Source organism: Malaya genurostris, chromosome 2 (assembly GCF_030247185.1).
Source record: "Malaya genurostris strain Urasoe2022 chromosome 2, Malgen_1.1, whole genome shotgun sequence".
NCBI lineage: Eukaryota > Metazoa > Arthropoda > Insecta > Diptera > Culicidae > Malaya > Malaya genurostris.
In genome coordinates this window covers 41865185-41880402 of record NC_080571.1, presented here as the reverse complement: position 1 = coordinate 41880402, position 15218 = coordinate 41865185, and the positions used below count along the sequence as shown (strand labels likewise).

Below are 15218 nucleotides of genomic sequence, written 5' to 3'. Positions count from 1 at the left end.
GAGAGAGAAACTCGATTTGTTTACTTTCGTAAGATTCGTCCTTCTTTGAAAAACAGCTGAAATGGGTTTAATAATGCACACTGTGTGAATTTCACGCTGTGAAATATTAACCGGGCGCACATTGTTTGCTTCTATAAAATAGCACAACCCTGTGTTCATTTATGGTTCGGAGATGGATTCTAATAACCGTGTGCTATATATAGTTATACATTATTTTGACATTTGTCGGCCCACAAAATTTGCCATATTTTGTTTGCGTTGTGTATATGCGAACGCCAAAAACTTTAAAATTTGGGAAGTTTTTATGAAATATCGATAAACTACTATAATTTTTCCAAAGTGTTAGTAGACCAGCAATGGTATTCTATTTCTCCAGTAATGTTGTTCAGCCGCCGGTGACCCTCTTCATGGGATTTGATAAGTATGAAAGTTAGTCATCAGTTTTGAAACCAGAAGAAACTGTCCTAATATTATTACAATGTGTTATTAAAATAAATTATGAAGTCCTGCGCCTATTCAACATTCAGTAATTGGTTTTATTATATTTTCAGACGAAGAACTCATTAAGTGGGGTTGGCCGGAGGATGTGTGGTTCCATGTGGATAAAGTTTCATCGGCGCATGTGTATTTACGATTGCAACCGGTATGTTGGGCCTCAAAGCAATAAAATTTTCAATAGTTATTACAACTTGATCGGTTTCCAGGGCCAAACACTCGATGACATCCCGTCAGTTGTATTGGAAGATGCTTGCCAGCTGGTTAAGGCCAATAGTATTAACGGTAATAAAATGAACAACATCGACATCGTTTACACCATGTGGGAGAATCTCAAGAAGACCCCGGCTATGGAAGTTGGCCAGGTTTCATTCCACAAGGACAAGGAGGTTCGTAAGATGCGCGTCGAGAAACGAGTCAATGAGATCGTTAACCGACTCAACAAAACCAAACGTGAGGAACATCCAGACTTCCGAGCGGAACGGGAGAAACGTGATGCTGATGAACGGGCGGACAAGAAACGAGCGGCTCGGGAAATACGCGAGAAGGAGAAGGAGGAAGAAAAACGTCGAAAAGACGAGGCCGATTTGTGGAGCTACAACTCGCTAATGAAATCGGAGAATATGTCCAGTAACTATGACGCGGGAAATGACTCGGATGAGTTTATGTGAAATCGTTGAATAAACAAGAGAGCTGGAATAAATAATTTATGTTGTAATTGTTTTCGGTTCTTACAACTAGGGTTACTTGTTTTAAGCATATCTGAAGATTTTTTCTAGACTTGAACATTGACTGCTGCTAGTGCATCCACTATCCATTGTGGAACATTTCCATCAGAGAAGCGCTGTTTCATAAACGTCTGAATGAATTCAGGAAATGTGTCCGTCTTAATGCTGTTTCGAATGTCATTCATCAATTTGAGCTAAAAAATAAAAGCTTTTGTAAAGCACAAAACAAATAATGATGTAATTCTACCTGAAACGCAACATTATGGATGCTCAGAATGCTACACGCAACCGGTTCCACCGTCACAATATGATGCAAATACGACCGACTGTAGGTTTTGCAAGTGGAACAATCGCACTCTTCATCAATGGGTTTCATATCCAGCTTGTGGATTTGATGTTTTAAATTGATCTGCCCCTGGCGAGTTAATGCACAACCGAAACGTGCCGTTCTGGTAGGAAACACACAGTCAAACATGTCAATGCCCAAAGCCACGCAAACGACTAGATCCGCTGCAAATCCGACACCCATCAAGTATCGTGGTTTGTCGTCGGGAAGCAAATCGGTACAGAGGTTAACCGTTCGCCAGAACTCATCTTTGCTTTCGCCACCGCTAAGTCCACCAACGGCGAATCCACGTGTGCTCCGGCGGGTAAGTTCCTCGGCACATAGTTTTCGTAATTCCGGCTGTAAACCACCCTGAACAATCGGGAAAATACTCTGCTGATCGTCACGAGTGTGTGCCGATATACTTCTATCCAACCAGCGGATAGTCCGTTGCATTGCTTCCTCCACGCGCGGTCCCGTGGTCGTAGTTTTGACCACATCATCCAGTTGCATCATAATATCCGCACCGATCGCATTCTGTATTTCCATAGATCGTTCTGGAGTTAGCATGCACTCACTTTTATCGTACGGTGACTCAAACTTTACACCTTCTTCCGTTATTTCTGCCAGCTGCAACAGGGACACCATCTGGAAACCACCCGAATCTGTTAGCAGCGCTCGAGGCCAGCCCATGAAGTTGTGCAGTCCACCAGCTTGTTTTAGAATTTCTGTTCCAGGCCTCATCCCCAGATGATAAGTATTACCGAGCATAATTTGACAACCTAAGTTCAAGATCTGATCCGGTAATAACCCTTTAAGAGTACCCTATAATAAAATATTTACTCAGGCCGCTCTTACATTCAACATTGATTAGCTCTTACCTGAGTACCCACGGGCATAAACACTGGCGTATCGACATCACTGTGCCTTAACGTCATAACTCCGACGCGGGCCTTTGTTTTAGAACATTTTGCTACAACTCGGTACTGCAGCGGTGGTCCGGTGGCGGTGTCCTCAGCCATTTCTACTGCGTTGCAGCTACCAAGATCTGTGGCAGCACTTGATGACACGTGGTTTATCTTCAATGTCGGTAGCAAATGCAACATCAACCGGCAACGTGGGTACGATCTAATTAAGCGGTATTTTATGTTACCAGCATGGACCGCAGATGTAAACATAACCTTCTTTAGGAACTAAGCGAGTCGTTCATGCTCGTGTTTTGGTTTGATTGTGCCGAATTCCAAATAATAGTTAGGGTTGTCATTAATTCAATGAACAATTCGATGCTAACTTTTCAAAAGATCGTAAAAGCAAATGACAGTAGTTTTTCCGCTTGTGAGAAATTCTGGCAACCGTCTACTGCATTTCGGCTGTTGTCGAAATTGCGTCATTCTCTCACCGGACGTGAGAGACTTCATATTTATTGTTCGACTTCATTTGATATTCGTCAATTCTCAATATATGTACGTATGGGAAGGGGGGTGATTAGTTCGCATCTAAGGTTTTTGAAGTATTACAAATAAAATATTACTTTTTGTCTTTCTCATATAGAAAGGCTATACACTGAAGTCTTTTTCTATGCAAATTTACGTACCGCATTAAAAAAACCGCATAAAAACCACATAACCGACGACACGACCTGCCACTCGTCTATCAAAACTGTATCGCAAATTTAACTACCCCTCAGTAACTGGTAATGTCAAAATGAAATCGCTTGAAAATTTATTGAAACTGGCAACAAAGGCCAACAATTGTTGATTTCAAATAACAGTTACCTTAGTGTCCAATGTTATCATATGAAGATACAAGTTTCGTGTGCGGACGACTAAATTGCATATGATTGAAAAAGTATTTGAATTTATGATTGGGTGTAATTGTGCATTGTCATTGGTTTTGGAAGTAAGTAAAGTAGGTCGTTATGAAAATAGATGTTCATTCATTATTGGTCGCGGTGAAGCAACACTAAACGCATCGTGAAGGAAACGGCGATCCATCTTTACTTCTCAGATCCAAATCCGATGGAGAACAATCGAATATCGCATTGAAGTACACTGGTGGGTATCTAGCGGACATTATCGTAGGCTTACCGGTAATGCAAAACCATATCCTAGTACAGATGCAACTGGAATTATCTGCTCAACATCATCTGACCAGCTTTCGCAATTATATGCTTTCTAAATCAAATGCGAAATTAATTCTAAGACCTCCTACTGGGCCTACAAAATTTGAGTCTATTAGTTCTGACAATGATAACCCCCTGTTCCACTCTACCAGCGGAGGTCAATGCCCCACGAGCAGAAGGTTGGTCCGATGCATAAAACATCACAGTGATTCTGCATCTAACTCTGATTATTCTAGATAGCGCATGACCCACGCGTCGTAGCTAGTTACAAAACGATTCACTCGCCACTGCAGCATGGAGCATTGCGCACATCAAAACAACACTGGCAAGGACTGGTCCTCAATCAAACAGTGATATGATCTGGGCAATAGTAAAAACTACAAAGATGTCGGTACAGTAGCCGGTAGCGATCCACACCTCAGCATGGTCTCCATGACGATCAATATCTCGACGATGCGTGAGCAGCTATCGCAACACAATGACATTATTTCAATATTTACATCCTGAATTGAAAGTGTTCACATTGTATAATTAAAAAAAATAGACATTGATACAACTTTTTCTTTGTTCTTGTACTGAAATTTAATTTTATTTCTTGTAAAAATTCATCCGATTTAATTGCTAGACATTTCAGGTAACATAAACACCAGGAATTTTTATTTCATTAAAAACGCCATCAGAGAATACTCTCACTTCCGGTGAAACCCTCAACGAGTGAACACGTCGTATCGTGTTAGTGCGGTGAAAATTCGAGTATTTCGCGAGAAAGAAAGAATTTTCATCCGTATTTCGGTGACTCCACGTTGTCACATAGCGAGGGTTTCACTTGTAGTCCAGTGAAAAGAAAGCCCATTGGACTATAAACGAAAACTAACTGGCAATATAGCTAAATCGCTGTGCCATCAATCGGCGTCATCTCAAGTGAAGTGACGCCACCAGAAGTGAAGAAGAAGAAGAAGAGAATACTCTCACCAGACGGGGAGGTCGTTTTCGGCTCGTACTCTTGGTGCAAGTCTGTTTCGAAAAAATCTTCATTGTTGCAACATACAATCGATTTTCCGTGAATGTGTAGAGATTGAACAACCACCGTGCCCTGAAAGAAAAAGTTTCAGGACCGATTCGTCGTTAGTATGATACCATTTTAGGATTCTTAGTGTCAGTAGGATCCATAGTACTAGCCATGCAATGATTCTGTACACTAAGAATCGGCTGCGAAGTCTGTTGAAACAGAAAGGCCAAATTCCACAAAAGGAATGTAATGCCAGGACTTTGCTTTTTTATGATAGCATTTTATTATTTACCTGCAGCAAATCCATGTTCTGTTCCGAAAACTGTTTGTTTGTTTGTATTGGGAATCCTTGGCAACTAGTTCGAAGCAACTAAACAGTGTTGCTTGAAAAGATAGTTTTTATCAAATACGAGGGATCGCTCAATTTTTGGTAACTGATGGTAAATCATCAATGGACATTTTTCGAACCAATTTTTGTTCTGAGTGTCGGGTCGTGTCGTCGACATAACTCTGAAAATTCGCATAAAAAAACCGCATAACTCTGAAACTTCGCATAAAAACCGCATAACTCTGAAAATTCGCATAAAAAAGTCGCATAAAAAAGACTACAGTGTACATGCAATCACTGCAAAAACCGACTTTTGAATCGAGGCCCAGAGGGCCGAATGTCATATACCATTCGACTCAGCTCATCGAGCTGAACAAATATCTGTGTGTGTATGTGTGTGACAAATGTTGTCACGCGAAATGGCTTAACCGATTTTCACAAACTTAGATTCAAATGAAAGGTCTCACGGTTCCATACAATGTTCTTGAATTTCATTCAGATCCGACTTCCGGTTCCGGAGTTACAGGGTGATATGCACCAAAAATGTCACTCAATTTTTTAAAAGATGGCTAAACCGATTTTCGAAACCTTAGATTCAAATGAAAGGTCTTATGGTCCTATATAAAGCCCCAGAATTTCATTGATATCCTGCTTCCAGTTCCGGAAATACATGGTGATATGCACGAAAAATGTTAAAATAATGTATTAAAAACGGGAAAATAATGTCACTCACTTTTCTCAAAGATGGCTGAACCGATTTTCGCAAACTTAGATTCAAATAAAAGGTCTTATGGAAAGTTCATGAACTTCATTTGAATCTGACTTCCGGAGTTACATGGTGATATGAACAAAAAATGTGGAAATAATGCATTTCAAATGGGAAAATTATGTCACTCACTTTTCTCAGAGATGGCTAAACCGATTTTCACAAACTTAGATTCAAATAAAAGGTCTTATGGTCCCATACAAAGTTTCGGAATTTCATTTGGAACCAACTTCTGGTTCCGGAATTACAGGGTTATGTATATAAAAAATGTGAAAATAATGCACTAAAAATGTTAAAATAATCATTTTGGGGTTAACCTTGTTTTGTGCTAGGGCACATAACCAATTTCACTATCTTTTCGTTTCGTCTTAGACTCACCAATGCACAGCAGTTCAAATTGAACTGCTTACTGCAAACTTAAACAGTTCAATTTGAAACGCTTAGCAGACGTAATGTTATTGCTATTTGCAACACACTTGTAATATGCACCGAAGTGCTTAGTCTTTCCTGACGTGCCGAACGGAAACAAGATTTGATTTATGGTTATATGCAGATATGAAATGTCGAGTTGTACAAAATTCAAATGTAAGCGAAATTAGAGAATATCTTAGCTAATAAAATGATTTTCCAAAACTTCTTCTTCTAACCGGTCTATATACAGGGTCCGCCATCCAACGTTTTTTTGAACTAGCGGTTATTTCGACATTGGTAACGCGTGGAAATAGTGCACTTTACTTTGAAAATCATGGTAGAAAATACTTGAAGAAGACGCCGATTTTTGTCAAAAAATCATCTTCTCGGGTGAGACACATTTTCATCTCGGCGGGTATGTTAATAAGCAAAATCGTCGCATCTGGGGGACGGAAAACCCGCACGTTATCATGGAGAAGCCGATGCATGCTCAGAGAGTGAAGATTTGGTGCGGATTTTTGTCTGGCGGCATCATTGGACCATTTTTCTTCGAAAATGAGGCAGGAGCCGCCGCCACGGTCAATGGCGAGCGCTACCGCGCCATGATTAGCGACTGGTTCTTCCCGTTACTTGAAGAGGATACCATTTGGTTCCAACAAGACGGCGCTCCGTGCCACACAGCCAGCGCTACGATCGATCTTCTGCGCACAGTCTTCGAAGATCGAATTATCAGTCGAAATTCGGATGACGTTTGGTCGCCTCGGAGCTGTGATTTGACGCCGTTAGACTATTATCTTTCGGGGGCTATCAAAGATAAGTGTTATGTGGACAAGCCAGAGACAATTCAAGCCTTGAAGGACAACATTCGTGCAGCCATAGCTGAAATAAAGCTGCATACAATCGAAAATGTACTAAAAAACTGGACCGACCGTAGCCATTTGAATGAAATTATACTTCACAATTAACCGGAAGGATTGCACTTTAATATGAAAAAATAAATTTTGAAATCGGATGAACCGTTTGTGTTTTATTGCATGTTTAAAAAAAAGTTACACGGCGCACCCTGTAAACAAGAAATGGCTTAGTGTTTCAGAATCATGTCAATTTTGAAAATTTCATTAGGTAATATTTGAATGTTAACACAAGAGAGTAGAGTATTGATACTTTATTATTATTATTGTAAAATCAACAGACACATTGTAGTCCTAATGATAATTTCTAATACTAAGTAAAAAATTTGCTTGAATTGTTTCCCGTGAAAGGTTGAAGTCAAATCCAGATGATTCACGATTGAACGATCTTTGCAAGCCTATAACGCCGTTTGTTTCATAGTTGGTGCGACGTAGAGGTAGTCGAAGAAAGGCGTTGTTACGGAGAGCACGGGGATGAACATTGATATTAACCTCACGGAGCAAAGCGGGGCAGTCAATCCTATCATTCAAAACATCAGCTATCATCAAAGCACGCGACAGCTCTCGTCGTACTTGTAGTGTGTCAAGACCAATCAGCAATCCGCGACTTTCATAGCACGGCAGTTGATGTGGATTATTCCTTTCTAAATATGAATCCCAAACAGCGTGAAGCTTTTGCAACAATGTAGTTAATGTGCTGTTTGAATGATAACTGCTCATCGAGAAAGACACCAAGATCTTTGACGCATGTCGATCTACTAATCATGAATCCCTCAGGATAATATTCGAATTTGAACGGTAACTTTTTCCTTGTGAACGTAATGATTGAGCACTTTTCGGTATTCACTATCATATGATTGGTTTTGCACCAATTCGCAAAGATTTCCAATTGCCGTTGAAGGAATGCCGCATCTTCTGAGCTGCGGATGGTATTATAGATCTTGAGGTCATCAGCGAAAGAAACTCGTGGTCCATTCAGACAAAGATTTACATCATTGAAATACAGTAAGAAAATCAAAGGGCCAAGATGACTCCCCTGTGGAATTCCAGACGTTGCAACAAATTCTTCGGAAACACAATCATCAATTTTGATAGTAAGACGTCGATTGCTGAGATACGATTGTATCCATTGAATGACGTTTGCACCAAAGCCAAGTCGATTTCATTTTGCAATTGTGATGTCATGATTGATTCTATCGAAAGCAGAAGAGAGATCTGCAGCCCGTCTGACATAGCGTTTGTTATGTAAGATGTGAAAGATACGAGGTTAGTAGCTGTTGAACGCTTCGGCTTAAACCCGTGTTGAGTATCATCAATGTACTGCTTGCAATGGTTAAAAATTTGAGTCAGAATGACTTTTTCGAATAATTTAGGAATTGCGCTAAGAGAACTGATACCGCGGTAGTTGTTCATGTTGTCGCCTTTCTTGTAAACCGGATACATAAACGAAGCTTTCCATAAATCCGGAAACACTGTTGTAGTTAATGTGGTTCTGAATAAACGATAAAGTATTGATGTTAAAAAGTTAGTACAATCGAATCCCAGTAAAATTATGTTACATTCAATACTAATATAATTCTAGTATTTTATTTTCTATAAAACATGTGATTTAACTTCCATTTGAATTTGAAAACAAATTTATTCTAGTTAGATTATATTCTTTCGAAGCAGATTTCTTGTATTGGTGTAAACGCATGAAAAAAGATATGAACACTTCTTAAACAATCGAAAATGAACCAAAGAACCAAAAAAATCGGCTTGAAGCTAATTGTGCAGAAGACAATCTTGCCACCAGGGTACATAAAATAAAATAACTATAAAACATAAAACTTGAACTGTAATACAAACGAAAGCGTATCACTCTGTTCGCTTCGAATATTACTTTCAATTTCTTTACAAGTCACTTTAAAAACAGTTAGAACGATTGTTGCAAATTAACTTTTGGCTATTGTTACTCTAAGAATATGCACTTCACATATTCAATCGTTTGCTTATATTGGCCTCATTATTGTTGTGGTTTGGAAAAAAAAACTCTATGAATCAAGTACTTTCGTATACGTTATTACAATTATAAAAGAAACGATCATTCGAAGTTATTTCAGTTCATTTTTCTTAAATGTTTTTTGCCATAAATCGTAATCAATGTCAACCCTGTTTTACATGAACACAATTATTTAAAGTAATGGGTAGTTTGTTCGTATCGTGTACATTTCGCTAGCTCATTAACAGTGGGTCACAAAACAAAGCGAAGTGAAACGAGATTCAAAATTTATTGCGCGCTTGTTCAATTCGTTTCTTTGATAACGACGTTTTATCAGTGAAATTGTGAGGGCTTTAATCGATAATATAATGCCATAGTGTAATAGAGGTAAGTTTAGGATAATTTTTAATCGTTGATTGAACGGAATATCATAATCCGAACCGTTAACTGACAATATAGTGAAACGAAAAAAGATCCAGGTGCAAATAGCTGTCAAAAGTTCGTTGACAAACAAATCGCAAAGGAGAGAATAGACAACGGAGAGCATACAAAAACATGATGACGTAAACATCACGCCACTATTTTCCGTTTCGTGATTGGTCCGCTTTTCCCCGATCCGTTGGTTTCTCACTCCGTCCATGTGCAGTAACTATTTTGTGTGTTCTCTCGTGGCACGCTGTCAAGTATCACCTCGATTGAATGATCGACGTCAATTCGCGGATGATTTGGTTGAAAATCGTCATTACAAGTAAGTTTCGGTGGAATGTGATTAAAAGTAATGGTTATTTGTGCTAGGTAATGAGTTATAAAAAAACATGACATGTTTAAAAATGGATATCTTTTCACTAGTCGGATAGTTTGTTATTTTTTGTATCGATTTCGCGCATTCGCTCTATTCTCTTCGTTCTCGTTGCGCGCTCTCGCATTTTGCCCCATTCGTTTTCTCGTTTAGTGAGGAGGTCTTCTATTTACGTATCAGCATCAGATGAGTGCGGATGAAACAATAATCTCGTGATTTTTCAGCAGGTCGATTGTCCTCGCCGAATAAACCTCAGTTCGCAATCAAACTCAATTAGTTATCCGGTGTTGCGTGGTCGTACGGTGAATTGGTAAAATTGTTTCCGTTTTTGTGTGTCAAATCGATACTTGCACACATTGCGAAAAACGAGTACCGCAGCAGAAGAACTGCTGATGGTGAAAGGACAGGGACTGATGTAGTGTGAATTCCTTTATTGGAAGCTTTGTTCAACGGGTGAATCATATTGCTTGATTTAGCACTAATCGGAAGTTTCGGTTTCGGTAGAGAGAATTGTCTGACGTGTTTCCACAGTTGGCAATTCGAAGAACTATTGCGAGCGAATGAAGTAACAGTATTTTTGTTCAGTAGGTTATTTCGCCATCGGCAAGAAAAAGTTCAGCATCGTCTGACGTGGGAAGGAAGCAAGTGTTGTCTTGTGAAAGTGTTCCCTAATAAACCATATAAAGAAATTAATGGACAAAATAGTGAAAAGTTTATTGAAAAATTGTGGTTTGAGTCTAAATTTATGTAAAATTGTTGGAATATAGAAAAATTCAATCATTGTTAGTTGGAATAAAGTGCTAATGAGCAGACATCCTGACGTAATCGATACTGGATTCCGCAGCTAACGCATAGGTAATGTTTTCCTCGATTTTATGTATCAACTTCATTTCTCAATCAAACGATACTGTGAAAAACAACCTTCCACAAGGTAATGCCGAAAACCCACCCCCGGAAGTAAGAAGCATTCGGGAGGCTCGATTGTTACAGTGAAGAAAGCAATTTAAATCAATACTTCAGAGTGTTCCACTCCCCGGATTTCTAACCTCACTTTTGACGTTTCTTCTTGCAAACCGTGTTCGCTTTCCTGTTTCTGTGATGGTGAAAGGCGTAGGACAGGTCGGTTGCTTCGACCACCATCGTGCCCCGCACATACGCAAGGCGGTACATTCCACCGTTTCTTCGTGTGGTGCGTACCGACAGAATGCGAAAGTAACCGGCTGACTGCTTCGTGGCTGGTTTGGTTGGCAAGGTAGCCAGAAATACTGATGAGAGGTGATCTCAATCATCTCATTGATGATTGATTACGAAAAAGTGCTCAACTTTTGAATTTTAAAGGAATTTTTGGGAGAACAATTACTTTCATTTTACGCAGACATTTTTTTAGTATAGAATCGTGTCGATTGTGCAAAAAAAAAACTACACCGGTGCACAGTGGTCCAAAACGGCAATTTCATGCCTTTAATTATTTTTCAGCAAAACCGTAGACTTTTCATCATTGGTGTCTTATGAAAAGTTGCACGAGTTGTTACTGCGGTTTTATGTACATGGACGGCCATGTTCCAGTACACGTGTAAAGACAGATAAAAAAATTAACTATTTACTGGAAGCAGCTAGAGAATTTTCGTCTTCGACAATATTGTAGAAAATTAAATTTCGAGTAACTTTACTTAAGAAATTTTTTTTCTAACTCTAGCCGTTAATTAATTTTAGATGGTTTCAATAATAAAGTTTTAAAAATCAGTTTTTTTTGTTCTAACAAGTTTTATATTCTTCTGAGAGTAATGAATTTTTCTACAAAACTAGATTTTGTGCAAATACTTAACAATCTATAACATTTCAAAGTGCTATGATAAATTTCAAAAGATTTATGAATATTTTTATGTAAAATACAGTCGAAATTCAAACTTATATATCGCAGAAGAGTGCAAAAAGTAGCAGATCAAACAGTTTAGGTTGGATAATAATTTCGATTTAGAACAAAACCTCGAAGGAATGGTATGTATCCGATTGTATCCAAGGATTTCATCAATAAATATAACTGGAAAATTTGAAGCCGCTGTAATATAAAACGAATATAATAATAGTAATAATAATAAAAATAATATCTATAAGAATAAGAATAACGATAATAATAATAAGAATAATAATAATAATAAGAATAATAACAATAAGAATAATAATAACGATAATAATAATGATAAAAATAATAATATGTAATTGTGAATATCTTCAATATATTTTAGAAATATTTTGTTTTTTATTATAATTAAATAAATTTTTCTTAGCTAACACATTGTTGTAAATGTAATCCAATTTGAAAATAACACAACATCAAAGCAACCGGCGATTCTCGAGCTCTAACCTGTGAACATTGGTGGATGTGCTGTATAACAAAGACAAATGTGGCGTTTACACTATTGGTGGTAGCCAGCATGCTGGTGTCAGTATACTGACACGCCAGCAGCTGGCAATGTTTACACTATTGCTGGAAATTTCTTGCTGGAAAAATTTGTAAAAACTATAAAAAACAATAAAAAACATCTTTAAAATACTTAAATCATCATGCTTATTAATGATATTGATCCACTTTGGGCGAACAAATACTTTTAACTAAGAAAAACATGAAATTCGTGCAAGATATACATTAATTTCATTCCGTCGCCATCTTGAATGTCTCCACCAGCATCGCTGAATAAAAATCGCTAATAAAAAACAAAATATTTCTAAAATATATTGAAGATATTCACAGTTACATATTATTAATTTTATCATTATTATTATCGTTATTATTATTCTTATTGTTATTATTATTATTATTATTATTATTATTATATTCGTTTTATATTACAGCGGCTTCAAATTTTCCAGTTATATTTATTGATGAAATCCTTGGATACAATCGGATACAAACCATTCCTTCGAGGTTTTGTTCTAAATCGAAATTATTATCCAACCTAAACTGTTTGATCTGTTAGTTTTTGCACTCTTCTGCTATATATAAGTTTGAATTTCGACTGTATTTTACATAAAAATATTCATAACTCTTTTGAAATTTATCATAGCACTTTGAAATGTTATAGACTGTTAAGTATTTGCACAAAATCTAGTTTTGTAGAAAAATTCATTACTCTCAGAAGAATATAAAACTTGTTAGAACAAAAAAACTGATTTTTAAAACTTTATTATTTAAACCACCTAAAATTAATAACCAGCTAGAGTTAGAAAAAATTTTTCTTAAGTAAAGTTACACGAAATTTAATTTTCTACAATATTGTCGAAGACGAAAATTCTCTAGCTGCTTCCAGTAAAAAGTTAATTTTTTTATCTGTCTTTACACGTGTACTGGAACATGGCCGTCCGTGGATATAAAACCGCAGTAACAACCCGTGCAACTTTTCATAAGACACCAATGATGAAAAGTCTACGGTTTTGCTGAAAAATAATTAAAGGCATGAAATTGCCGTTTTGGACCACTGTGCGGTGTAGCGAAAGCTGCACCTAAACCGTTCGTTTTTACCAATTGCATTACACCAGTGCTACACTTTTTCTGCACCGATATCACTGGTGTAGCACTTATCAAAAGTTTGGTGTAGCTCTGTGCAATGGAATCGTTTATTGTAGTCAATGGTTACTGTTTATGTTTTCGTCATTTTTGTTCGTTTATTCATGCCTCAGTGTAGCACTGCACCGGTGTAGTGCAAATTAAAAACGAAAACGCCATTAAAAGTCCAGGTTAAATATCTGAAGTGAAAATGAGTATTGCAAAAAAATGCACCTTAAATCAATCATCCAATTCATATCAATTTCACTGATAATAGGAATCCTTGGTTGGGGTTCAAACATACGACAACTGGTTTGTAAGACCAGTGTTCTATGCATTAAATAATATTCTCCAAGCTATCGGGAATATGATAAGGAATTTGTGATTAAATTTTCAACATCGTGAGAGAACCATAAATAACTGAAAATCAAAGTTTACTAAAACTTTTGAAAATAATAAGGAAAATTCATCACGCTTTTTCGCATCCGGATGAAGCTTTTGAGATAGTCAGGCACATTTCAGTTCCGAATATCTACTGGACGAGTATAAAAGGTAAACTTTGAAAATTGTTCATTTCTTCTAGTGCTTCAGACGGAACTGAATGTCGAGGTGAGGTTCTCCCACCAGCAGAACAAATCAGACATAATGCTCTGATTTGGACTTCGGTCGTCAGTAGTAGCAGTCGTCGGCAATATAAACCTTTTGTCGTTGTAAACCTTTTGTCGTTGTTTAAAACCCCAAACGGTCAGATCGCGCTCTCTACCGAACTGAACTGCTAAATTCAGTTTCGAACTTTAAATTCAGCATTCAGCTCTAGAACTGAATTGCCAGTTTTTTAGTAGTGTTTAGTTCTTGAGCTGAGGTCCACTTTCTGAATTCTATAAATCGGTTCTTTATAGAACTAATATATTCCCAAAGAACTAAACTATGAATTCTTACTATGTAAATTTATCATTCCGGTTGATTCAAGTCCAGAGCTCAGTTCCAGTACCAATAATTCAGTTCAGTATTGAATCAATTGCGGGACGTTCACAGAGCCAGTTTCAAAGGAGATCGATTGCGTCATCCTGCTGCTGGTCGTTTGCGTTGATGTAAAATACAACGAAAAACGGACAACAATGGGGAACATTATGCAAAATCAGCCCTTCTAATGGCTTCAAATGTTATCTAAAGAACTATTAAAATGGCTTCTTTGCAAATCGGAGATTAAAACCATCAGTATTGTGCAAATCTGCATAATTTGATTAGCTTACTGCAATTTTTGCAGATATATTAAATAATATCGTTTATATCAAAACAGTGTTTAGGATCGTAGAGGAATGAATGCCAAAAAATAATCCCGTACAACATTTTTGGACTCATTTGTTCCGCGTTGATTAATTGTGTGGTAGAAAGTATTTGTTGTCAATAAGTCAATATTTAGTAGAAAGGCAGCAGTAAAAGTTGCAAAACTCACACAATCAACTAATGCAAACGCTTATCATTTTTATTCGTATTCACGTCCTCCAGTTATGTCTGTGACATTACTCACCCGTCTTTTTTCATTGGCAGGTGTCGCCACCGGAAATTATGTTTTGCGACAATGTGCCCCGCTGCTGGTCGTTTTCATTGGAGCAAAATATACCGTAAAGTGAACAGCGGAGAAATTTGCACAAATCAGCTCTTCTGAGGGCTTTAATTGTTTACAAAAAAGCTAGTATTATTCAACTGTTAAAACTTGTGGATCCGAAGTGAAAATCATCATTTTAGTGTAACGAACTTTGCACCAAACAAATCAACATTCAGCTACTTTGCGCTAC

The 15218-nt window shown here is 37.5% G+C and overlaps 3 protein-coding genes across 8 annotated transcripts in view; 2 read left to right on the top strand and 1 right to left on the bottom strand.

Annotated features, from left to right (window-relative positions):
* The first annotated feature begins 210 nt into the window (after window positions 1-210).
* LOC131432340 (coiled-coil domain-containing protein 25-like) lies at window positions 211-1213 on the top strand. The gene is made up of 3 exons (XM_058598554.1): window positions 211-429; window positions 552-643; window positions 705-1213. The coding sequence occupies exons 1-3, from the start codon at window positions 357-359 to the stop codon at window positions 1164-1166; spliced, it is 627 nt and encodes a 208-aa protein (XP_058454537.1). The 5' UTR covers window positions 211-356; the 3' UTR covers window positions 1167-1213.
* LOC131432339 (queuine tRNA-ribosyltransferase catalytic subunit) lies at window positions 1190-2786 on the bottom strand. The gene is made up of 3 exons (XM_058598553.1): window positions 2430-2786; window positions 1471-2373; window positions 1190-1417 (listed from the first exon to the last, which is right to left on the bottom strand). The coding sequence occupies exons 1-3, from the start codon at window positions 2724-2726 to the stop codon at window positions 1271-1273; spliced, it is 1347 nt and encodes a 448-aa protein (XP_058454536.1). The 5' UTR covers window positions 2727-2786; the 3' UTR covers window positions 1190-1270.
* A 6538-nt stretch (window positions 2787-9324) lies between these two features.
* The window catches only part of LOC131432430 (long-chain-fatty-acid--CoA ligase 4), an 89017-nt gene continuing 83123 nt past the window's right edge, over window positions 9325-15218 (top strand). Inside the window, exons 1-2 of one of the 6 annotated variants that reach the window (XM_058598690.1) lie at window positions 9976-10185; window positions 10464-10730. The gene's annotated coding sequence lies outside the window, so the exon portion shown is untranslated. Of the gene's footprint in view, window positions 9464-9806; window positions 9825-9974; window positions 10731-15218 lie in introns of those variants that run through there. The other 5 variants (XM_058598689.1, XM_058598692.1, XM_058598693.1 and 2 more) reach the window with 5 other exon arrangements.